The sequence below is a fragment of the Anas acuta genome, chromosome 24, assembly GCF_963932015.1.
Source record: "Anas acuta chromosome 24, bAnaAcu1.1, whole genome shotgun sequence".
Taxonomy (NCBI): Eukaryota; Metazoa; Chordata; class Aves; order Anseriformes; family Anatidae; genus Anas; species Anas acuta.
Window position 1 is genome coordinate 4,598,177 of NC_089002.1, and position 24,465 is coordinate 4,622,641.

At 43.0% G+C, this 24,465-nt stretch overlaps 1 protein-coding gene across 20 annotated transcripts in view; it reads left to right on the forward strand.

The window, feature by feature from the left end:
* Positions 1-24,465, forward strand: part of IGFN1 (immunoglobulin like and fibronectin type III domain containing 1) — a 45,511-nt gene that overhangs the window by 19,047 nt on the left and 1,999 nt on the right. For 3 of the 20 annotated variants that reach the window (XM_068659648.1, XM_068659647.1, XM_068659649.1), the window contains 22 exons: positions 1,484-1,550; positions 2,068-2,190; positions 4,279-4,418; positions 4,914-5,013; positions 5,909-5,956; positions 6,853-6,898; positions 7,670-7,844; positions 8,439-8,552; positions 9,159-9,330; positions 9,978-10,250; positions 11,242-15,627; positions 15,819-15,943; positions 16,740-16,881; positions 17,413-17,709; positions 18,326-18,625; positions 19,002-19,175; positions 19,777-19,905; positions 20,390-20,692; positions 21,437-21,525; positions 22,482-22,677; positions 23,179-23,478; positions 23,929-24,255. In XM_068659648.1, the coding sequence (XP_068515749.1) occupies positions 1,532-1,550; positions 2,068-2,190; positions 4,279-4,418; positions 4,914-5,013; positions 5,909-5,956; positions 6,853-6,898; positions 7,670-7,844; positions 8,439-8,552; positions 9,159-9,330; positions 9,978-10,250; positions 11,242-15,627; positions 15,819-15,943; positions 16,740-16,881; positions 17,413-17,709; positions 18,326-18,625; positions 19,002-19,175; positions 19,777-19,905; positions 20,390-20,692; positions 21,437-21,525; positions 22,482-22,677; positions 23,179-23,478; positions 23,929-24,255 (7,978 nt within the window). In that variant the 5' untranslated portion in view covers positions 1,484-1,531. The remainder of the gene's footprint in view (positions 1-1,483; positions 1,551-2,067; positions 2,191-4,278; positions 4,419-4,913; positions 5,014-5,908; positions 5,957-6,852; positions 6,899-7,669; positions 7,845-8,438; positions 8,553-9,158; positions 9,331-9,977; positions 10,251-11,241; positions 15,628-15,818; positions 15,944-16,739; positions 16,882-17,412; positions 17,710-18,325; positions 18,626-19,001; positions 19,176-19,776; positions 19,906-20,389; positions 20,693-21,436; positions 21,526-22,481; positions 22,678-23,178; positions 23,479-23,928; positions 24,256-24,465) is intronic. The other 17 variants (XM_068659662.1, XM_068659655.1, XM_068659650.1 and 14 more) reach the window with 17 other exon arrangements.

The window sequence follows — 24,465 nt, forward strand, 5'->3', positions numbered from 1 at the left end:
ACCTGAGGCCCACGTTCATGTTTCAGTATAGATGCTTGTCAGAACTGCCTAATGTAGAAGGGAAGAAGCCTTGAGAAGCGAAGGGTGAATGTAAGCCTAACATAAAGACATCTTAGGGGAATACTGTTGCAAGCTAATGACAAGTAGTCACATTTGTGTAGAGTTAGACATTTTAGCTCCTGGAGTGGTGACATGTTTAGGAAGATGCAAGACTGTGAAATGCAGGAGGGGATTATAGTGTTTGCTATTAATACAGTTCAGTACTTTGGAGGACAAATGAATTTCATCAGGAGATGGTGATTAAGAGTCTCTGAAGAACTCTGCCACTTGCTGTGCAGTGCCTTGCCTGGTACAACATGGAATCATCTTTTAATCATTTCAGTTTTGCATTTTTCCCTCCCACGAGCTGTTCATTCCCTTCATTTGCAAGTTTTACAACACCACAAACAGATTTTTACAGTAGAAGGTATAAGATAATACCAAAATATCAGTGTTCCAGCTAGTGTGTGTGGATATGTAAACTTAGTCTTACCCAGTGTTTTCATCGGGTGTAGTGTGGCAATTCATGGTTGCATGAACGTCAGTTGATACAGGAAACAGAAAGAAGGTGAAAGGTGTGCTGTCAAAGTCCCTCTTCCTTTTAAAACTGGTAAGGGTTGCAGTCACAACACAGTTGGACTGTGTTGAGCAAAGGAGTGCAGACGGGTAAGCAGAGGCATAGCATTAATCCCACATGGGAATCTAATCTAATTGCTCTTTCAGGGCTGCAGTAACTCTATAGTTTCTGACCATCTCTCATATGACAAGAAACCTGCCTTCACAATTTGCTTGCAAGACAGTGATGTGTTACATTATATGCTGTCCACTTTATAAATACAGGGAAAGAGACGCCTTTGACAGAGGTTCACATGAGTGATCTATAACAATAACTAGTTAATGCCAAGTTCACGTTTCACCATTTCCTTCTAGAGTAAATACTAGCTTAAAGTCTGCTCTCAGGTCTGTTGCTAATTTAGACGAGCTTGCTTAGATCAGGATGTGCTTCTGCTTCGTGCCCCAGTTTAGACATCCATCTCTGTGGCTTTCTTCTCAGCAACTGCTCTTGCCATCCATCAGAACTCAGCGCGTGAGTGCCATGTGGTGTAATATTTGCTTGAAACATGAGAGGAGGTCTTTGGAGGAAAGCCAGATGACATGTAAATGGACGATGTGTCAGAGGGATGCTGTTAGATGTGTTTGTTTTCAGTTTAGCCCCACTAGCCGTTTTCCTACCTGGTTTGCATTGTGCTTATGGTTCAAAACTGTCATGATGTGATTTGGAAAGAGGTGGCAGAGCTGTGTTGACTGTCAGGCATTTCTCAACTGGGATGCTGGGGATGTAGCAAGCCAGGAAGCGCAAACTGCATCATAAAGGTGAGCAGGATTAAGGTCTTTCATTTCCTTTGTGAACTGTAAATAATGAAATGTTTTGCCTTCTTCACAGGAGAGCCTATTTGTGCTGACCACAAGCAGCTGAGCTGAGCACAGCATCATGACAAGCCATCGGGCAGGTGAGAGAACAGCCACAGCTGTGGCTATCTGGACTAACCTTGAGAATAAGCCCAACTTGCTTTTGGTGTTGTTTGGCAATTAGGTGTCTGTCTCTCACCACCACCAGGAGAGACACCAGAAACTGGCCCATCAGGTTCTGCTGACCTTTGCAATTGGGTTTTCCTCATGCCAGACTTTGAATTTTTCTTTGGAATAATGGCTGACGTAAAAGCATTCTCCGTCCAAAACACTGCTAGGTGTGTAAGCTGTTGTGGCCCTGGACTGTTATCTTGATCACAAATTTTCTCACTCCAGCCACAGGTGTGCAATAAGTCAACAAAAAATCACAGACCTTAATGCTCCAGCCTGTGGATACATTCCCATCCTGAAGTACAAGATTGGATGGTTCCTTTCTTGTATAAGTGGAGCAGAGCAGAAACCCTCCCTGCTCTACGGGGAGGTGATGCAGATTGCATGAACATTTCTGAAACACAAACACATTATTTTAATTGAATGTATTTTTCCTTGCCTTTCTAGTGAAATCCTATAAGAAATCTTCTATCCCAGGAGTAAATATTGCCATATTTGTGGATAGGATTCCAGAAGGATGCAGTACACCTGACTTTGAGCGGAAACCTGTCACTCTAACATTGCAGGAAGGTGAGATTCTTTTAAAAAAAGTCAGAGTCACAGACCCACAGGCTTGATTCCATGTCTATCCTATGTCAATTTTCCAGATTAAATCAAGCTAGTTTCTAAAGAGATTTGACTAGACCACAAAAAGTATTGTGTGGCCAAAGTCTATGTAGTACTTAGGAGAGTTCCATTAGTACTGCTGGAGTTCTCCTGTGTTTTAACGATTGTATGTGCAATCAAAATATGGCTCCTAATGTATACAACAAATCCTGTGAATTATTGCAGGAAGATCTCAAGGTAAGTATTTTGTAGCAAAAGGTTAAACACCTTGAAAAATGTTCATTGGAATGGGTTGCCCAGGGGAGTGGTGGAGTCACTGTCCCTGGAGGTGTTTAAGGAGAGGGTAGATGTGGTACTTAGGGATGTGGTTTAGTGGGCAATATTGGTGGTAGGTGGTGGATGGTTGGACTAGATAATCTTAGAGGTCTTTTTCAACCTGAATGATTCTATGATTTTTATTTTCCTGTTTCACTAACTTGATTCATGCATGTTCAGCACAAGATTAGCTGCCTTTTAAAGTAAGAGGAACCGCTGGTGCTATTTAGGCTGTAGTTCTCCAGCAAGAAGCAATGCAAATCGTGCATAGTGTACAGAGGAGGCAAATAATGAGCCAAGGCACAAAATCAATGGGAAACTTTCTGGTAATCTTTCTACCCTTACAGCAAGTATCTTTTTGGAGTGGATAGCCTGCGTAGTTCGTGTAGCACCTCCTTCCTCACGAGCCTGAAGAATTCCTAGCACCCTGGATTTCAGTGTTGTCACACCCATGTGTCCATTTCCATGGGCCATTGAAATGTTAAGAAGAAGCACAGTGGCCTCTAGTGGTGCAGCCAACCTCCACCACCTGCCTTCTGCCTGCCAGTTTCAGGCATGAACCAAAACACTAGTCAGTCATACTGTCTAAACTTTCTATATTATTTCATTTAATGTAGGTTCTGTGTGGTCCATATACAAAATATTAGGGCGTTAAGGTTATCCATTGCGTAAAGAGCATCAGCGTCTATGCAGATGCACTCTGAGTTTCTTTAATTGTATTGTTGCATCATTTCATTCAGTGCATGGATTAGCTGGTACTCCAAACCATTACAATTTGTCAAAAGTGTAATCAATTGGATTCAGACTTTAATAATAGTTCTGGTACTGCAATTTTGGAAAAAAATATGAAGACAGATTCTTTTCATAAGAATCTGTTGGCTGCATGGCCAACAGATTTTAATGCATCATATATATTTTTTTTGCTGGTGACTGCAGAAGGGTGTGGGAAATATTGCAAGACTTTCTGGGGAGACATTTTAACATTGTTGGTCATCTGAAGACCAAAACTATTACAAAGGAAAGATAGTAATCATTTCCTCCCTGAGCAACATCCACTCATCTCCTTTTCTATTCCAGTGTGACACTCCCACTTACCTACGCATGAGTCATTTCTCTGATTAGTTGTTTTATGTCTCCCAAGACTCTGCAGCTGTTGGAGATTTCAGTGGTCAGCTGCAGTATACTCAGGTTATTAGAGGAGGAGAGATGGAGAGACCTCACAGGTGAATCCTGTTCTCTTCTCCCTTCCTTGCCTCTTCAGATAGCAGAGCCTGTGTGTTTGGAGTGCAAGGGAATTAGTCCCTTAGTTCAAGTCTAGGCTGTGGCACTTTTCCCTGTGTCAGTAATGACAGGGTTTGTCTATATTCAACCATAAAAGGTCTTTAAATGGGGTGTTAGCCTGCCAGCCATGACTGCTAACACCCTCTAATCATTTCTGTAATCAACAGAGCTATAGCAAGTTCATCTTAGATGTGCTACTGGCACAATTTTGGTCAAGGTTATTAGGTTATTGCAGGTATCTTACATGAAATGCTCAAATTCCTCCAAATTAAATAGGTAATTTAGGCATTCTTCACAGAGAGAACCAAAAGAATTATTTTTAAAGAATGTTTCTGTCCAAAACAGCAGAAATGGTTCACTCTGAGGGTCACTTTATTGATAACACAAGGAGCCTGGCGTGAGAATCCTTATGCTCAAGCTTGTCTTCAATAACTAATTTCTTGCCTCTTTCAAAAGGTAAAAATGCCATTTTCAGAGCAGTGGTCAAAGGTGTTCCAACCCCTGAGGTAAAATGGAGGCGTGCAAAAGGAGAAATGGACAATCCTGACAAATATGAAATATTCTTCAGTGAAGTTACAAGTGAATACATTCTGAAGGTAAAGATCAAATACTGTGGACAGGACACAGAGAGGGGAGCACAATGAAAAGGGGAAGCCTGCAGTGGGCTATCGGGGTGGAAACATCAGCATCTAGCAAAAGTGGTTAGGTAATCAACTACTAGAAAAGCCTAAAACACAGCTCAGGACTGAATTGCATCACTCCACCCATATAATGACTTTCAGGGTGAAACAGGAAGAGAAGCTGAAGGTCAAAATAGATGCAGATTGCAAATACTAGAGGTGATGACATTCTGATAATTTATTCTTTTAAAAAGTGCTGAAAGAGTAAAAGGGTCTAACTATTTCACAAATAAAAGAATATATAGATATCATCAGGTCTGAAATAGCACAAAAGTCAGCTGAGCCATTTTTTGAGTCATTCTGAGAACAAAAGAAAGTTCTGAAATTTCACCAAGTAGCTGTTTTATTACAAGGTGGATAAATGAACTGCAGTACATGGCTGCAAGCTCTTACTATGTTCTTCTTTTTAAGATAAATAAACTCACTGCAGATGACACTGATGTGTATCGTTGCTTTGCTATAAATGAATATGGGGAAGCTACATGCTCTGCTGGCCTCAGGATCATACAAGGTAAGACTGACTAGTTCTGTAGTCCAAATATCCTGTGGTCCCATGTAATTGGCTTCACTGTCCCTTGGGGGTGGGTGCCCAGAGTATTGTCTAAGTATCGTTGGTGTGAAGGGCTATTTTCTACCTCATTGAGGACTGGAGGTCTTCTGCAACTTCCCCAGCTTTGGTGACTCCATGACAATATGAGCTTTAAGGCAACACAGAAGAAGCTGGATATTGTCATCAGTGCACCAGACCATGCCAAGAAGCTCTGGATTTAGTGTTAAATTGGCTTGATCCTTTTTTTTTTTTAATCATGTTGGACAAGTTGGTCCATCTTCTTTTGTTAGGGATCCATCTCATGTCTCTTCAGATGTTTATGGTGCAGATGTCTCCACCTGACCAGGTTCTGTGGTTCTCTTCATAGTCAGTGGAGAGAAATAAGCAATTCATGAGTAAAATATAACAAACCTGCTCTGCGAATCTGTGTGATCAGGACATGGATTATATTGGAAGTTTACATTTCACCTGTCTGCCTGTAATGGAATTTTAAAAGGCAATTACCTGCATTTGTTCAGATAATCCTTGCACCTTGGCTCCCCATCTCTAAAGCAGGAAAATAATATTTCTTACCATTACTTAAACTGTAAGCTTCAACTGTAAGGGCAAAAACAATCTCGTCCATTGCACAGAGTATCCACTAAGCACAAAAGCAATTGCAATAGGAATGTTGCATTATAGGTAGGGATGACTAGGCATCAGTGTCAAGCTAACAAGGAAATCCAGACTAGAATTTCCTCTTGCACTGATGACAGATGGAGGGATTTTATGGTTCATAGGCTTACTGATCTTAGTCTGTGTTATCTTGTTCATCTTATGAATTGCTTTTCATTTGTTTTCTCTTCTAAACTCTCAGTTGGCTTTAAGAGGAAATCACAACACGTTCCTGCTCAGTCTGCTGATGGTGAGTTACGTATATATATATATATGCACTTTTTTTTTTGCATTCCAAATAGTTATCTATCTAGTACATTTTTTACTTATTCTTCTTCATTGCTCTGTGAAAGAAAAACAGGAGGTGGGGAGGAGCAAACACAAAATGAAACAGTTATATTATTAGCATGGTATCAGAGAAAGTGCTAAAGGCCTTTGAGGAAGGAATAGGAAAACATTACCAGGACCTACCTGCCTCCCTAGCTTTATCAGGGGAAGGAATTTAATCTTGTATAGACATTACAGCAGAAACAAATGAAATATTAAGTAATTTAGTCTCCATTCTGAGGAAATAAACAGTAGTATAATTCTTTAGGAGGATCTCTGTCTTTTATGGCTTTGAAAGTTACCCAAACTTGTTAAATAAATAAAATAAAATAAAGTAAGAGAAGGTTAATGTATCTCTAGTGTTCAGTCCGCACTTTCTGCTTGTTGTTTACCTTTGGGTAAAGTGACATTTGTAAACATGGCTTTGAGCTATTAAAAATAATGATTCCAGGTATGTGCCAGAAAAGGATTTTTGGCTGTCAAATTCATCAAACATGTTAACATGGCTGGAAAATTGTGGGTCTCTAGAGTGTCCTCTCTAGAAAGAGAGGAAAGCTCCGTAGGAAGAAGTGACCTTTAATGGCACTAAAAGAACATGAGTTTGGCGGATGAACTTGTAAGCTTCACAGCAGTTTTTTCGTAAAGTGTAAAAACATCACCAGAGGTAAACACAGAATAGTGGAATGGTCTCCCGCTGGGGGCTGTTTTGCATTATCTTCTTTTGGGGACCATATTTTAGAGTGTTGGGTATCTGATTTTTTGTTGTTGTTGTTTTAATCCCTCCCTCTCTGTGTGTCATCGTTTTCCCCCCCATAATAGAATTGAAGAAGAAGCTTCAGGACCTCAGGAAGCTGCTGAGGAAGCGGTAAGCCTCCGTATAATGAAGGGCATTTTTACACTTCTCAGAGGTTTCTTGATATGGTAACTTCATAGACCTTCGTGCCAATATGTCGTTTCCAAAGTTGCTGTGAGACAGCATATGGACAGACATATCAGAACAGTTTGCTACTGTCTGTGAGGCTGAGATAAACTCGAGGTACCAACCTTGCCTTGAGGTGAATGTTCCTTTGCAGTAGAAGATTTTGGCTTTAAAAGGTCTGTTTCTCCACTTTCCCATTTTTAGCTTACAAGTAACTTCATGGCTGAGTGGCAAATCTTCATGTAATGATTTCTCTGGGCAATCAGGGACTGAGCCCTGGTTCCCATGCCATCTGCAGTCTGCCATGTGCCCATTGCTGAGCTCCCTTTACTTCCCCAGCAGGAAACCTCAAAGATTGCCTACTGGGAATGATCTCTGGCCTATGCAAAATCTTGAACTGTGCTGAGAAATAATTTGGGAAAGTACAGGTTGGCCTGGGCTAAACTGTGCCAGTGGTTCTGATAAGTAATTATCCAGAGTGCTGAATTTACAGTGTTCTATATGTCCCAGGGCAAGACTAGTCCCTGACACCATTTCATTTGGTAGTCTAGATAAAGAAAGCCTGTGCCAGAAGAGTCGTATCCTTTCTTGTCTGTATGTACAGGAGCAAATGAACTACAGAAATGATGGAGAGTAAACTGAAAGAGGATGAATTGTAGAAAAAAGACATCTTGTTGTCTTTCAAAAATTCTTGATTTTTTTCCCCCTGTTTCTAAGGGCCCCAGCACCAAAACAAAAAACAATCGACAAAGAAGCAATCTTTCAACTGTTACTACATGCAGATAAAAGAGATTATGAGAAAATCTGTATTAAGTATGGAATTTCTGACTTCCGTGGCATGCTGAGAAAGCTTCAGGAGATGAGAAGGGATGCAGAGAGTGAACAAGGAGAGGTAGGATAAACTGAAAACACTGAATGCACTGATTTTTAACAAGGTGCCAAGTCCTACAGTTCCTCAGTAGCTTCTGAAAATGGGCTAAACCTTCCTAAATTGCATCACAGATGAAAATTTTATTGTATGACAGGCAACGATTTGTGACATGTTTTATAGCCCTATGTCTATGTTGATGCAGATGAAAAAGCTACCTACTTTTTTGAGGTTAACTTCATAAATTTTAGGGGATAGTGAACTTAGGATAATCCTTTTATTGAACCACAGAGCTGAATTCTGTATTCAGTTGTCTGTGATAAGAACATTGAAGAGTTATATGCCTGAGAGTCAAAATTGCCTGTTGCATACAGAGTATGTAGAAACCTCAAGAGGTAGAGGTTGTGTAGCATATGAATGACCAGGGCATAACATGTACAACACAATTTGCCCACGAGAAGAACCTCTGGACATTTACAGGTGCTTCTTCTATACAAAAAGTTAGAAGTAGCTCTTTTCTGTGCAGATTTAAGGTAGGTTTCACATTTGTTCAACAGCTTAAGGACTTCTGTCTTGGCAGCTGTACCATTTACCAAGTTCTTGTATCTTTCTTTGCAGTTAATTCACAGTATCAAAAATATGGAACATATCAAGGTCAACAAGGATGGAACTGCTACATTTAGCCTAGAGATGGACCTGAAAAACAGTAACAGCAAAATTTATGTGCTTAAGGTAAGGCTTAAGATGAATTGCCCAGGTTGTAAATCACCGTAGTTGTCTGCATTAAATGCTTGATCCACTGGACAGCATCTGAGAGCAAATACGCATCTTAAAATAGTCTGTCCATCACAGAATCATTGACTGATTAGGGAAAAGTATTGGTGTGGGGGTCCAGGTAATCTTTGGTGGTGAATATCACTCGGGATTTATAGACCCAAGTACAGTGGGAACATTTCTCAGTTACGGACATCCTTTTTACTTCAAGGGCTCTTCAGATAAGAGTAAATTCTGACAATGTCTTTCAGGTTGCAGAAATCCTGCAGTCTCATATCAGAAAGACAGACTGATTTAATTCAAGTGTTATATTCGATTCTAATTCACTTCTTTGATAGAAGATATCAAGGAAGTAAAACATCCCATCCATTTATGTAGTTGTGTTGCTGTGATCCTCATGTGACCAGAGTTGTGGATGTTCCACTGGAAGATACATTTCAGTAAAATTGCAGACTTCTCTCTTGCCACTCATTGATATCAATAGAAAAAGTTTGGCCTGATTTATTTGAAATGCCTTGTGCTAGTTGTGTGTTGTCTTTAAGAATATTTTGTTACTCTTCCTAGGATGGTGAGAGGCTCAGATATGGAACAGGGGATGAATACAGAAAGCACTACCTGAGGCGGATTGGGAAAAGGTATCATTTCATTGTCAACGATGTGCAGCCAGAAGATGCAGGCGTATATCAAGTCAGAGTGGAAGATGTACCTGTTTTCTCAACTGAATTGGATGCTGAATGTAAGGATTTTGGTTAGATGTATGTGATCTGCAGCTGTATGAAAAAATTATTTTTGCTGGAAAGTTTAATGTAGGAGCATATGCAAAGCTCAGCAGTCGAAGCTGATGACAACAGAAGACTTTTTTGTGTTGCTTAATAATGGTTTGCTCCTTATGACAAAGGTGAAAAACATTTGGAGGGTGATTATGTGGTATGGATTTTGCATTTGTTATCCAAAGGAATTGGACTAGGTTCAAGTACCCTTTGGACTTCTTGATGGCAGTTGACAAATTCCTTAACTTACCCTGTGCTGCAGTTTATTTTTGTAAGCTCAGCATAACAACTGTCAACCTCAATACTAGTATCAGGATGCTGAAACACATTAATGACTACAAATTACCAGCACATCACAGTGATGGGTAGTATAAATGCTTACACTAAGATAATAAAGACAAAAATCTGCCCCTCTATACTGTAGAAGTGGGCACAGGAGCATGTCTTAGTCTATTTTTTTTTTCTGCCTGAAGTAGTGTTCACAGGCATGGCAAGTTCTTGTCTTTCTTCCTTCAGCTGCAGCAAGTTTTTTCTGAGAAGACAGAAATAACTCTATTTCTTTTCTGTAGCCTTTGATTTGTGTTTTCTCTTTTTTCTTTTTTTCCCATTCCAGCCATCCCTGTGAGATTTCAGCAGCCACTTCGTGATGTGCATTGTCCTGAGAAGGGAAATGCTGTCTTTGAGTGTATCCTACGCAGTCCTTGCTATGATGCTGTGTGGCTGCATAAAACCCACCCCCTTGAGGCAAGTGAGAAGCACCAGATCTCCATAACCCCTGACGGTCTGACCCATCAGCTTGTTATCAAGGATGTTGAGGCCTCTGACAACGGCATGTACACACTCGACACTGGACTCTGTTCCTCCAATGCCTATCTTCTTGTAGAGTGTAAGTGACAATATATTTTTCCCATAGCATTGGCCTGAAGCATGTAAATAAGATAATAAACCTCTCACTGTCTTATTTCTCACTGAGAAACAAATTGTGGAGCCTCAAGTTCCTAAAGCGTATCTGTAGAAATGAAGGCCTGTTTAGACCTTCTTTTCTCTTCCGATGAGACAATTTTTTTTATTAGTTATGACAAGTTCTATTTGTTTATTTCCTCTGCAGTTGGAGAAGTATGAAGTACTATGTACTGTGTAGTATTACTTAGTACATAGTACTACTATGAAGTAGTGTGTTCTCCATCATTTACCTAAAAATACTCCATATCCTATCATGTGTTTTTAATGAGGATGCAGCATACATACAATCAAGGGAATTTAGAGGGCATCTTGCTAGATGGTATTTTCTTTCCAAAGTAGGGGTTAAACAGGTTAGAAGAAGCTCAGAGAAAGATGGGAAATGTGCCTTCCAGTTAAAGCAGGTTCAGGCTGGATATGAGGAAAAGGTTTGTCACCTGAGGGTGGTCAGGCACTGGAACAGGCTCCCCAGGGACGTGGTCATGGCACCAAGCCTGACAGAGTTCATGAAGACATGTGATGTATTTATTTTTTTAATGTGGTCCTCTGGGGACCTAGAAGTCCCAGATACCACTTAAGTCCCTCTAAATTGGATTTATCATGCTGGGTTTGCCCTGATCTCCCATTTCTTCTTCTTTTTTTTTTTCTTTTTTTTTTTTGTTTGTTAACAAACATATTTCAGCTAAAAATAATTGTCTTAACTAAGAAATGTAAAGTTATGTGTAAGTGTAGCAATGGAAAAAGAAGGTTTTTAACTGAATTTAAATTCATTTAAATGTGTTCTGTTTCTGTGTCTTAGAAAGAAATGATAACTTGCTAATGAATTTTCTTTGTTGATGTAGTACATGACATTGACTGTTTTTTCTCTCTTTTTCTGTAATTTTTTTCTTCAATCAAACAATGCATCTTCAATACAGATCCCAAAGGAAAAAAGAGACAGGATGAAGAAGGTGAAAAAGAGAAATCTGGCTGGCGGAAAGAAACATTGACAGATAAAGATGGGGCTAAGAAACCTAAACGCAGAGAACATCTTAGCGATAAAGATCATCTTATGGATGCTGGCATAGAAAAAGATGACTGGTACAGAAATGGCCAAGAAGGCAGTCAAGGCTACTCTGATGTTGATGAAGGACGTATATTTCTGGGAAAAGAGGGGCTACGCAAAACATACAGAGATGGAACAATGGGGCCCGGGCAGTTTTCTGAAGCAGAGAGAGATGGAGAATCAATGACAGATGATGATAATGACATGAGACTAAAAATTTTAGGAGGGAAAAAAGGTTTAAGGCCTGTACACAGCCAGGATTCTATGACAGGTAGAGCAAATACTGGTGATAGAACAGGAGGAGCAGATGAATTGTATTCTGTGGATGGCAGAGATGAGGGCATGTTGGATGCAGTTGATGTTGACATGGATGATGCAGAAGGTATGGATTCTTGGCATGGCAAAAATGATAATAGTTCTAGAGCTGGCTTTGGTGGTATCAAGAAATTAGGTGCTACTGATGGAAGTTCTGTGTTAGATGGACTTGATCCTGATTCAACCAGAGTGGGAGACAAGCATTCCCTGTATGGTAAGGATGATAAGCTAGGTAGGACTAGATCTGGTAAGAATGCTGCTGGTACTGAGACTGCAGGAGGAATGAGATCCCCCTATAGCAAGGATGGTCTGCCTACTGTGGCTGGTGTGAGTGGAGCCGGTATAAAAAGAGAAGGAGAAACAGGGGCTCCGTATGGAATGGATGGCTTAGCAGCTGATGCTGGTGGTCATCTAGGTCAGGCAGGAAGATCTGGCTTGCTGTATGGCCCAGATGGTCTCCCAGCTGGCGATGGGGCTAGAACTGGTGCAGGTGGAAGTTCTGCAGGAGAAATGGGGGTACTCTATGGTCCAGATGGTCTACCAGTTGGGGCAGGTGTTGACGATGCTACTGCAGGTAAAATGGGAGGGCTCTATGGTAAACATGGACAATCAGGTGAACCTGGGGCTGGAGCTGGAAATTGGGTTAGAGCTGATGGAGCCGGAAGACAAATGGGATCACCCTATCAAAAGGACGGTCTCCCAGATGGAGCTGGGGTTGGTGGTGCTGGTGTAGGTGGTTTTGGAGGTGTTGGCTCTCCCTATGGAAAAGATGGCCTTCCAATGGGAATGGGAACTGGGGCTGGTATTGGTGGTGCAGGTGTAGATGGCTTTGGTGGTGTGGGGTCTCCATATGGAAAGGATGGTCTCCCAGCTGGAGCTGGGGCTGGTATTGGTGGTGCTGGTGCAGGTGGTTTGGGAGGTGCTGGGTCTCCCTATGGAAAGGATGGTCTCCCAGCTGGGGCTGGTGTTGGTGGTGCTGGTGCAGGAGGAATTGGCTCTCCTTATGGTAAAGATGGCCTTCCAGTGGGAATGGGACCTGGTGCCAGCGGTACAGGTGTGGATGGCTTTGGTGGTGTGGGGTCTCCCTACGGAAAGGATGGTCTCCCAGCTGGGCTTGGTATTGGTGGTGCAGGAGGAATTGGCTCTCCTTATGGAAAAGATGGCCTTCCAGTGGGAATGGGAACTGGGGCTGGTGTTGGTGGGGCTGGTGTAGGTGGTCTTGGTGGTGCTGGATATCCCTATGGAAAGGATGGTCTCCCGGCTGGGGCTGGTGTAGGTGGTTCAGGTTTAGCTGGTGCAGGGGGAGTTGGTTCACCCTATGGAAAAGATGGTCTTCCAGCTGGGGCTGGTGTTGGTGCTGCTGGCGTAGGTGGTTTTGGAGGTGCTGGATCTCCCTATGGAAAGGATGGTCTCCCAGCTGGAGCTGGGACTATCGCCGGTGGTGCTGGTGTAGGTGGTCTGGGAGGTGTTGGATCTCCATATGGAAAAGATGGCCTTCCAGTGGGAATGGGACCTGGGGCTGGTGGTGCTGGTGCAGGTGGTGATGGTTCTCCCTATGGTAAGGATGGTCTCCCGGCTGGGGCTGGTGTTGGTGGGGTTGGTGTAGGTGGTTTGGGAGGTGTTGGGTCTCCCTATGGAAAGGATGGTCTTCCAGCTGGGGCTGGTGTTGGTGGGGCTGGTGTTGGTGGTGCAGGAGGAATTGGCTCTCCTTATGGAAAAGATGGCCTTCCAGTGGGAATGGGAACTGGGGCTGGTGTTGGTGGGGCTGGTGTAGGTGGTCTGGGAGGTGTTGGGTCTCCCTATGGAAAGGATGGTCTCCCAGCTGGAGTTGGTGGTGCTGGTGCAGGTGGTGCAGCAGGTATAGGTGCTCCCTATGGAAAGGATGGTCTTCCAGCTGGGGCTGGTGTTGGTGGTGCTGGTGCAGGTGGTTTGGGAGGAGTTGGGTCTCCCTATGGAAAGGATGGTCTCCCAGCTGGAGTGGGTGGTGCTGGTGCAGGTGGTGCACCAGGTCTCGGATCTCCCTATGGAAAGGATGGTCTTCCAGCTGGGGCTGGTTTTGGTGGTGCTGGTGCAGCTGGTTTGGGAGGAGTTGGGTCTCCCTATGGAAAGGATGGTCTCCCAGCTGGAGTGGGTGGTGCTGGTGCAGGTGGTTTGGGAGGTCTTGGATCTCCCTATGGAAAAGATGGTCTCCCAGCTGGGGCTGGTGTTGGTGGTGCTGGTGCGGGTGGTTTGGGAGGTGTTGGGTCTCCCTATGGAAAGGATGGTCTCCCAGCTGGGGTTGGTGTTGGTGGTGCTGGGGTTGGTGTTGGTGGTGCTGGTGCAGGTGGTTTGGGAGGTGTTGGGTCTCCCTACGGAAAGGATGGTCTCCCAGCTGGGGCTGGTATTGGTGGTGCTGGTTCAGGTGGTATGGGAGGTCTTGGATCTCCCTATGGAAAGGATGGTCTCCCAGCTGGGTTTGGTGGTGCTGGGGTTGGTGTTGGTGGTGCTGGTGGTGCTGGTGCAGGTGGTTTGGGAGGTGTTGGGTCTCCCTATGGAAAGGATGGTCTCCCAGCTGGAGCTGGGGCTGGTATTGGTGGTGCTGGTGCAGCTGGTTTGGGTGGTGTTGGTTCTCCCTATGGTAAGGATGGTCTCCCAGCTGGAGCTGGGGCTGGTGGTGCTGGTGCAGCTGGTTTGGGAGGTGTTGGGTCTCCCTATGGAAAGGATGGTCTTCCAGCTGGGGTTGGTGTTGGTGGTGCTGGGGTTGGTGTTGGTGGTGCTGGTGCAGGTGGTTTGGGAGGTGTTGGGTCTCCCTACGGAAAGGATGGTCTCCCAGCTGGAGCTGGGGCTGGTATTGGTGGTGCTGGTGCAGGTGGTATGGGAGGTCTTGGATCTCCCTATGGAAAGGATGGTCTCCCAGCTGGGGCTGGTGTTGGTGGTTCAGGTTTAGCTGGTGCAGGGGGAGTTGGTTCTCCTTATGGTAAGGATGGTCTCCCAGCTGGGGTTGGGGCTGGTGCTGGCGGTGCTGGTGTAGGTGGTCTGGGAGGTGTTGGGTCTCCATATGGAAAAGATGGCCTTCCAGTGGGAATGGGAGCTGGGGCTGGTGTTGGTGGTGCTGGTGCGGGTGGTTTTGGTGGTGTAGGGTCTCCCTATGGAAAGGATGGTCTCCCAGCTGGGGCTGGTGGTAGTATAACCAGTGCAAGGGGGGCTGGATCTTCCTATGGAAAAGATGGTCTATCAAGTGGTGCTGCAGCAGGAGTAGCTCGTTCTCCTTTTGGAGGTGAAGAAGGAATGGGTTCACACCAGGGTTGGGGTGCTGGGCTGAGCAGTGTTCAAGGATATGGAGGTGGAGCAGGAGGAGCTGGCTTATCCTCAGAAGGAAGGGGTTTTGGTGGCTCTGCCATACTGGGTGCTGGGTCTGCATATGGGAAGGATGGGGGGTCAGCTGGAGGCAGGGCTGGAGGGGGTGGTGTTGGCAGGATGGGAGGTGATGGGAAGGAGTTACATTCAGCCTGGGGTACGGAAGGAATGGGAGGTGTTGGAATGGGTGGTGAATATGGGCTTGATTCACGTCCCGGCAAATCTGCACGAGGTGAAGCTGGAAAGGGAACTGCCGGTGATTTCAGAGGGCCAGGACACAAAGGCTCACCCCACGACGAAGAATCAGGTCAAAGGGATGGTAGGGGTGAGGACAGAGGTTTAGGACAGTTAGGCTCCCGTTATGGCAAAGATTCTGCTGTTGGAGGGGCAGGGGGCAAATCTCATGACAGATTGGGTGACGGGAGGAAGCCAGGTGTTTTCGGTCAAGGTTCACCAGGTTATGATCAGACATCAAACCTTTATGGTGGACCCTCCTCGATAAACCAGAGAAAGCAGCTACCCAGCCTTGATGTTAAAACAAATGACTTCTTGAAGAATACGGAAAGTACAGAGAAAAGAAGACAGTATCGCCTAGATGATCTGAGAGGTACGTGTTTAACTGCTTACTTCTGTATTGCTGATCTGTGCCTTTCGATACTAACAAGAGCAAGTGCTGGATTCTACTACTAGAGTGCCCAAAGGAGGGCTACAAGATGGTGTATAAGATGTGTATATTACTCTCTGTCAGTGTAGGACAGAATTAGCATCTTTCCAACATTTTCTTTTCTGGACACTTAGCACCACGCTGTCATGTCAACAAGCAGTTAATTGATGTCCGAGTCCAGAAAGGGGAACCAGCTGAGCTGTCTTGTGCTGTCAATAAAGAAGATTTGACAGGAACATGGTTTAAGGATGGATTAAAGGTCAGTGTCCCGTAGCTGCTTTTTTCTTTGGCTATCTGTGCTCTGCTCTCTGGCTCTACGTCTTATTGAGTATCATGTTGAGGTGTCTTTCCCTCTGCCAGTCTTACTATGGTCTCAGCATGGCCCTAGAAGACTTCTGCAGGAGCTTGTTTAAGCTAAACTTCCTGTCAGAAACTGACAGATTTCTTTGCATTCCTGCTGCAAGATATGTCCATTCTTGCTGACAGCAGGAGGCTTTGTGTTTTCCATTCATTTCCATGGGTGAAGATGACATGGGTCTTTTACTTGAAATGGAATCCCTTTTCTTTACTTTGGTGCATGAGAAAAATATGCAAAAAAAATAAAAAATCTTCAAATGATCTTCGGGCAGGTATAACACCGAAAGTACTCTTTCAAATTAGTGCTTAAAATCAAGTATAGACATCACGTTCCATATCCCAAAAGATCATAACAGACTAGTTCAAATTGTGGGATCCATATGATACTGTGGGATTTCCAAGATGTCATCCTTGAGCCTGGGTTAAAGTGTCAGCATTAAGAATAGAAAATGAAGGTTTGGAGATAATGTTTTAAGACCAGAAGTCAAATTAGAATTACCATTTATTTAATGGTCTTTGATTCAAGCCTTTGTGGGGAATATGGTGTTGAATTAGTTACCAGATAAGTAATCCCAGAATGTTATTGTAATTAAACACATGACTGTGTTTAATCATTTCAATTACATTTCAAAATTTTGCCTGTTTGGATTGTCTTTTTATTTTTTATTAAGCATGGGTCCCTGTGTTTCATCTTGTAGTTAACAAGCATGGAGGGAGTCATATTTGAAAAGCAAGGTCTAGTCCACAAACTAATTTTTAGCAAAGTGGAAGATATTCATGCTGGGAAATACAGGTTTGAAGCTGGAGATATAAAAACTGAAGCTTCAATTTTTGTTGAAGGTGAGTGATGCAATACATTTCCTCAGGACCTATAGTTGGTTATTGAGACTTTATAATAATAACCATCAATACAGGGAATGTTTTTGTTACTGGTTGGTGCATAAAAGTTTAACTAGGGAGCCTTTATGACTAGCTTCTACTACTAACTCAAAGATTGTGGGTGCACATATATGGCTTTATCAAAAGGGATTCTTCATTCTTATATGTGTAATATGTTGCCTATGCAAAACTTGCTACAGTGAAAAGGACAGTATGATATCATGAATACTTTGTGAAAATTATCCTGTAGCAAAGTTGCATGCATGTGTGTGAAGTGCTGGGTGTAAGAACAAATGTGAAGGTCAATGAGTTTACAGCATCATGAACTTCGCTTTTTCAGGTTAGATAAGTCCCCAGAGAACCAAATAAATATATTTTGGAATATATGTTTGAAATATACAGCAACAATGAACGTAGAGAAGCCCTCCCCTCCAAGGTTGGCCTTATCCTCTTTGAACTGCGTTTTTTAATGAGCTTGTATTATCTGCTTAGATCCTCCACAGGTTGACAAAGTTCTCCTGAAAAACTTAACAAGTGTGCCTACTGTGGCCAAGGCAGGGGAGAATATAAAGATCAAGATCCCTTTTGAAGGCCGGCTGCCAGTCAGAGCAACATGGCTAAAGGACAAAATGGAGCTAGCAGATGACTCAAGGATTCGTCTTGATAAAACAGACACCTATACTATGCTGTCCATCTCCAACACTGAGAGAAAGGACCGTGGGGATTATAAAGTCAGGCTGAAGAATGACAGTGGCATCTTAGATATCGACCTAAAGGTTGAGGTAACAGGTAAGACCCCGTAACATCTACAGTGTCTTTTATTGTAAGGCTTAGGAAGTGGAACCAGTAATACTGGTCACAAACTTATTTAGGACTATTGGCTATTCCAAGATGAACAAGGCTATGTAATTTTCCAGTAAATTAAGATACAAGCAAAAGTTGTTGATGTGTTTCCTCCCCTTTAATATAAGATGACACAAATCTTGTTTGGTGTTGGACAGCCTCATCAGTTGACTTTTGAATGTTGGGAAATTTTGGAAGATAGGACTACACACAACAGGCAAATCTATAATCAGATTATCAAGGCCAAATTCCATTTTACCATAAATGTCTCTGCTCCTTTGAAAGATCAGAACTGATGGTGTGCTTTGTAAGTGAGCTGTCTTGGTATAATTTGTATGAGAACAATCAGCCCATGGAGCAAGTGCATGGCTTCCTACACCCTTATGAAAAGTTAGAGGAGTGGATGTTTGAAGAGGCAGTTCAGGTGCTTGGCCCTCATTCTGCAACTAGTCATAAGTACCATCAGAAACTGAATGTCCCAGCTGGTGAGCAAGAAACAATGTCTGCTCTAAACCCAGGAGTACATTTGGATCTGGAGCTAACCTGCTTTTCATCTTTTCAGACAAGCCGCAGCCACCTGCAGGACCCTTGAAAATTGTAGAAAGCTCTGCAAATGACATCACGATTCAGTGGAAACCCCCGAAGGATGATGGGGGCAAACCAGTGCAAAGCTATATTGTTGAGAGGCAGGAGGTAGGCAAGGGCGACTGGGTGGCTCTTGCAGAAACCCCCAGGAGCTGTACTACTTTCACCACCAACAAAGTGGAACGAGACATGAGCTACTACTTCAGGGTGAGGGCTGTGAATGCAGAGGGAACCAGCGATGCACTGGAATCAGAGGAAGTAAAGGCTGTCAGTAAAGGTAAGGAATAACACTGGGTTGGATGGGGCTTTGGACGACCTGATCCAGTGGGAGGTGTCCCTGCCCATGGCAGGGAGAATGGAAGTAGATGACCCATTGTGTAAGAATGTACATGCTTCTCTCTGTAGACTGAGAGCAGAATACTCAGTGGTGATGACCACAGGTCATTCATGAAAAGAAAATTCAGAAAATAAGGTCCATGTGGGATCCTGTTTCTGTAGGGAACAGCATACACAACTTCAGGTCTCAGTCATGCTTTCAAAGCACTTCCATATAAATACATTGGGGAAACTTGGAAGAAGAAATGACTCAGAACACTTCCTTATTTTGCAAGAAAAGTGTATCTGCTAATAATGAAACACTGTTCTCTTTCCAGCTACACCTGGTGCCCCAGACCCCCCTGAGATCATCAGTATCAGCAAAGACACTATCACAATCTCCTGGAAAACACCTCGTAGAACTGGTAGCTCCCGAATCGTGGGATACATCGTTCAAAAACGCAAGAAGGGTACCATGACCTGGGTGCCAGTCAACAGTGTGCCCATAGCAGGTTGGTAGCTTACTTAAATCCTGGAACAAGATGGAAGACTTGAAAAAAGCCGTAAGTTCAGCTGGGTTCAGAAGGTAACATGCTTTGCAGCGTTGCTGCCTTCCAACTCTTCTTCAATCTCTGGAACTGAAGTCTTAATTTCGCGTGCAGAACTACTGTCCTTAATCCTCATGCTAAGAACTAGGCAGGCAGGAACTCAGAAATGCAGGGAAGGTAAAGAAACACAAGAGATAAAAATAAGCTCCTAAATGTGTTTGGACTATAGCTATCAATTATCTATCTATGCAGACTAGGACCTCTCACCTGGTAGTACAGAAGAGTTTAGGTTTATATCATGAGGAAATACAATTGATATTCTTTCTGTAACTTAGTAGCTCTCAGTCTGTTTGTTTTGAAAGAGAATACAATGAACACATCACAGTAGTATGCATACACTAGGATAGGGAAGGGCAAACGAACTGGAGACAGCATTTATACGTGGCTCCTCAGAATTACGCAATCTGTAGTTTTCATTGATGCAGTAAAGTAGAACATTGTTGTCTTGCCACTTCTTGTTGGGGTACTCCTCACCCGAGCCAACATGCTTGTTTTCATTCTGCAGATAAGAAGCTGAAAATGACCGATCTCAAGAAGGGTCTGCAGTATGAATTTTGTGTGGCAGCTGTCAATGCTTCTGGTGTAGGAGATATCAGCGCACCGTCACAGCCTGTCTTTGCTCGAGATTCCACGAGTAAGTGAACAGCTGCTATCCTTCTGGCTTGGGAATACGTAAAGCTGAATGTAGACTGGGGATGTTTTTGCACAGGCAATGTTTGTAAGCGCTTTGTAAAAGTATATGAAGACAAAGATCAAATAATTGGGGAATGTTTCACAGCTGAGAATCCTCTATCTTCATGAGGAAGGGTTTACTGTGTGATGTTTCAGTTAAGATATGACAGATGCCCTGTGCAGGAGCTATGTGTTGTGCAGAGAGATTCAGGGTGGGTTGCAGACCATTTCAGGATTGTTGCAGACTGTACTGCATGGCTCACTGGAGCAGGCACCTATATCCAGGTTTGAAGAACTGGGACAAAATGGAGCCAAGATAACAGGGTTATCTAGTGCACTGCAAGAATATTGGGGATCTCAGGAAGTGACTGAAAAGCTGGGGGGGGGTGGGGAGAAGTGTGGCAGGAATACTAGAAAAATAGTTTAAATAAAATTTATCTTTTCAGAACCTCCAGGTCAAGTGAGGGACCTCGCAGTGACCAGCACTGACAGCACTAGTGTCACCCTAACATGGAAGAGACCCGAAGCAAAAGATGGGAATGATGTGAAAGGCTATGACGTGGAGATACGGTCTTCTAACAACCTCGACTGGACCAAATGCAATGTTCTTCCTATAGACGTGACCACTTACACAGTTAAAGGCCTGCAAAACAAGGAGCTGTACTTCTTACGTGTGAGAGCCCTCAATGACTGTGGCCCAGGAGAAGCTGCAGAGCTTGAAGCTTTCATTGAAGCCGATTCCACTGTTGGTAAGTCTAGTGGGCTGCTTTCAGCATGAGCAAGATTGTTCTGTAGGTAACAAGATGAAGGCAAGATCTGTAGGTGGCTGTGATGATTTTCTTTAAAGTCCCAGGCTGTAGCACAGGGACAAGTACTACATTGCCCTTCTAGAATGTTATTTGGTTATCTCATCAAGAAATTCTAAAGGTAAAACCGTATAATAGACTGTGTTTAGCTCCTATTATTACTATACAAGAACCCTCAAAACTGTATTTCTATATGGATTTACATTTTGCCCTCCACACCCCACCATGGAGCTATGCCAAAGCGATGATCACCAGACAGAAGCCACATATGTTAGATTGACATTTTTTGTTTGTTTGTTTGTATATTTTTTAAATTGAGAAGTAGAGTTTTCAGTTTATTATTTTAGACAAGAGATCCATCATGTCGTGGGTTGAAGTGTATCAAAGAGCAAATTTATCCATGATTGAGATATCACACGTATACAAACACTGTTGTAAATGTAGTTTAACATCCTTCTCTCTCATATAGTCATAGTGCTAAATAAACAATAATAACATTTGAAAGGTGTAATGGCTAGCAAGAAACTTTGGTAGTGAATCAAGGAGCTTTTTTTCGATAGTACCCCACTGAGTTTATCAACAGCCTGCAGACTACCTGTTGGAAAGGCTAGCACATGCATATGAGTTTGTCAGCCAATGACTGTGTCATAACATACAATGTTTTGTTGCAATCACTGTCTTTTCCAGTTTCTCCCAGGTTCTTAATAGATGACAGAGTGAAAAATTTCCTGATTATAAAAGCAGGAAATACTATCCGAGTAGATATTCCTTTTGAGGTAAGTTTTCAAACGTAATTCAGAAATTCCCATCTCTTTTTTGTATGTCAGTAGTAGACATGAAAATTGAGCTATTGTTTTCTTGGTGTGAAATTTTGCTTACAAGACACTCAGCAAATCCTTTAACCTGCCTGTGCTGTGTATACTTTCTGTATGAGGAAAACGACAATAAGAATTCAGCTGTCATGCTTGGTCTTAGTGGTTTATGAGTCTGTGGTTACTCAGTAACCTCAGCAAATAAAGCACTTGTAATGCTGTCCTTCCAACTTCCTCAGTATTATCTCAATCTAGTACTGATCCGTCATACTTAGCTTAAAAATCAGTCGATTTCCCTCCATCTCCCTCAGAAGGCATTGGGGTAGCTTTTGTAGCAACATCCTTGTGACCGTCTTACTAAACAGCAGGACTTAAGCCCTATTCCTTGAAAAATAGGCTTTTTACAGAAGCCCTGTCTGCTTTGACATAAACTTGGAACAACACAGGTTAAGCCTAGGTTCTCAGGAAAAAGCTGATGAAGGCAAAGTGTGCTTATTTCCTGGTCTTGCTCCAACTCATCTGCTCCTTTGGAGTATGGAGACCAAAGATGGAAGAATAGAAATTTACACTTTGAGGATGTTTTTGTTTTTCTTTCCTTTAAAAACCAGCAGATATTTTTTAAAGTAGAAAATGTTAACAACTGATGTCATCTGTTTTTGCCCTAGCACACCTTGTTCGATATAGCTATTCCTGAGCACCTTAGTACAATGATGTTCTTACAGGAGATAGAAAGAAAAACTTGCAGAGGAACTCTTGAGCAGCTCTGTATCCAGGGCTCTTAGATCTATCTCTGGTACTTGTGTATGTTGCACGTCTATGTGACACATTTGAGTATTTGGGACAAAATAATGAAGCTGTAGATGTAAAGATATAATCTAGAGGCAAAGCAGGTGGACTGTAACTGGTACTATTCTTCACAGGCATCTCCAGATCCAGAGGTGACCTGGTTAAAGGATGGGCTTCTCCTTTCAAACCGGGCTACAATAAGCACCAAAGATGGTACCTCCCAGCTGCTGATTAAAGCAGCTGAGCTGACTGACAGCGGCATCTACACCATTGAGCTCAAGAATGGGTCAGGGAAAAGAGAAACATTCAGCTTCCAAGTTCAAGTTACAGGTAAGTCGCTAGCATGTGTATTTAAGTATAAGTACATAGGCGTGTGTACAGATTTACAGTCGGTAGTGAACTGAGTTCAGCACAGTGAGCTCTGATGTGGTTAAGCAATGCAGGCACCAGGAGAATGAATACAATTCTCCATAAGATGCAGCCTGTCTGCTATGTGGTATCACTTGGCCCAGCCTGCCCAACAGATTAATCTACTGATTAGGACTAGACCTGGCTACCAGAGTGACTGCTTAAAGAGATAAGGTCATGCAGATGAATAGTGTAAACCACGGGAGAGAGGCTCGTGCACTTTTTAATGGTCTGAGCTTGGTCAGTAGCAGGCTGTATAACCTTAATTCATAGCTAGAACAACTCTTTAAGCTGTATCATTAAGAGGTGAAAAGGTTTAGCTGTACCAACCCTCATCTCTTCCCTCTGTCCATAAAGAGGCTGTGGGTCTAATGCAGCAGAAGTTTCCCTATGTCTTTAATATTACTTGTCTTAATCTGACAGATATCCCACAAAACCCTGGACCTATTCTACTGCAAGAGAATGTGCCAAATGCAGTGACAGTAACCTGGGAGCCATCAGCATCTGAGAAATGGGAACGCAATCTCTACTATACGGTTCTGAAACGTGAATCACAGAAGGGCGTGTGGCACGTGGTGGGTGACCTGATCTACACCAACAAATTCACATACACCCAAGTGATCCCAGGCCGGGACTACTACTTTAGGGTTGTGGCAAAAAATGAGTTGGGATCCAGTGGTCCATCTGAAACTGTGCAGCCTTGGAGAATTAAAAAAACAAAGGGTAAAACAGCTTTTACATATAGCTATCTGTGTAACAATGTTGTTGTGCTTTGTTCCTGTTATTGTTTCTAACACACTATGTTGAAATAGATCTCTCCTCCTGTGAGCATTTATTTGCCCAAAATAAGAGTGCATAAAAATAACCTAAGAAATTCCAGTTTGGCAGGGAAGGATCTCCCTTTTTGAACAGACATTGTTGCAAACCAGATAGAACCTTTACTTCCAGCCCTTATTAACAGATAATTTGTAACAGAATTAGTATCCAGCAAAATCTAAGGCATAAGTTTTGCAGAAACTCAAGTTTCTGACTTCAGTTACAGTCCACAGGTGTGTGGGGTCTCTGGCTATTTGCAGTGCAGAATGGCATGTGTTAAGTCCTTTGATACGACTTCTATTTGAACATGAAGCAATATCTGAGTTTGTATGTTGCTTTGTGTTTTTTTTTTACCAGCTGAAGTTCATATCAGACCACAGAAATACAGAGGAGTTAATCAAAACCAGCCCCCGAGATTCCTCGTCCCGTTGAAGCCTCATGTGGTGACTACTGGGAGTGAGTGCCGTATGAGCTGTGCCGTTGCAGGCCATCCACCTCCAAAGATCACTTGGTATAAGGACAGTAGAGACCTCTCCAGTGATCCTGCCTATTTTGGCACAAATGACTTTGGTGTCTGCTCCCTGGTGATCCAAGGGGTCTCAAAAGCTGATGAAGGAGAATACATGGTTGAAGCCGCTAATGAATTGGGCCGTGTGTTCAGCAGAGCCTTCCTCGCTATTAAAGGTAACAATCTTTAATACTTCTTTTCTTTCCTCCTGTATTCTGAAGACACATATCATTGCTGTCAAGATGCCTTAAAAATGGTAGTCATACATCTTTATTTACTGACAGGAGCGATCTCCTATGAGACTGTGTGCATTTGGCCTGCTTTATAGAATTTTTAGTTCACCTAAGTGATCATTTGAAACAGATGTGAGAAGGCAGATATGAAAA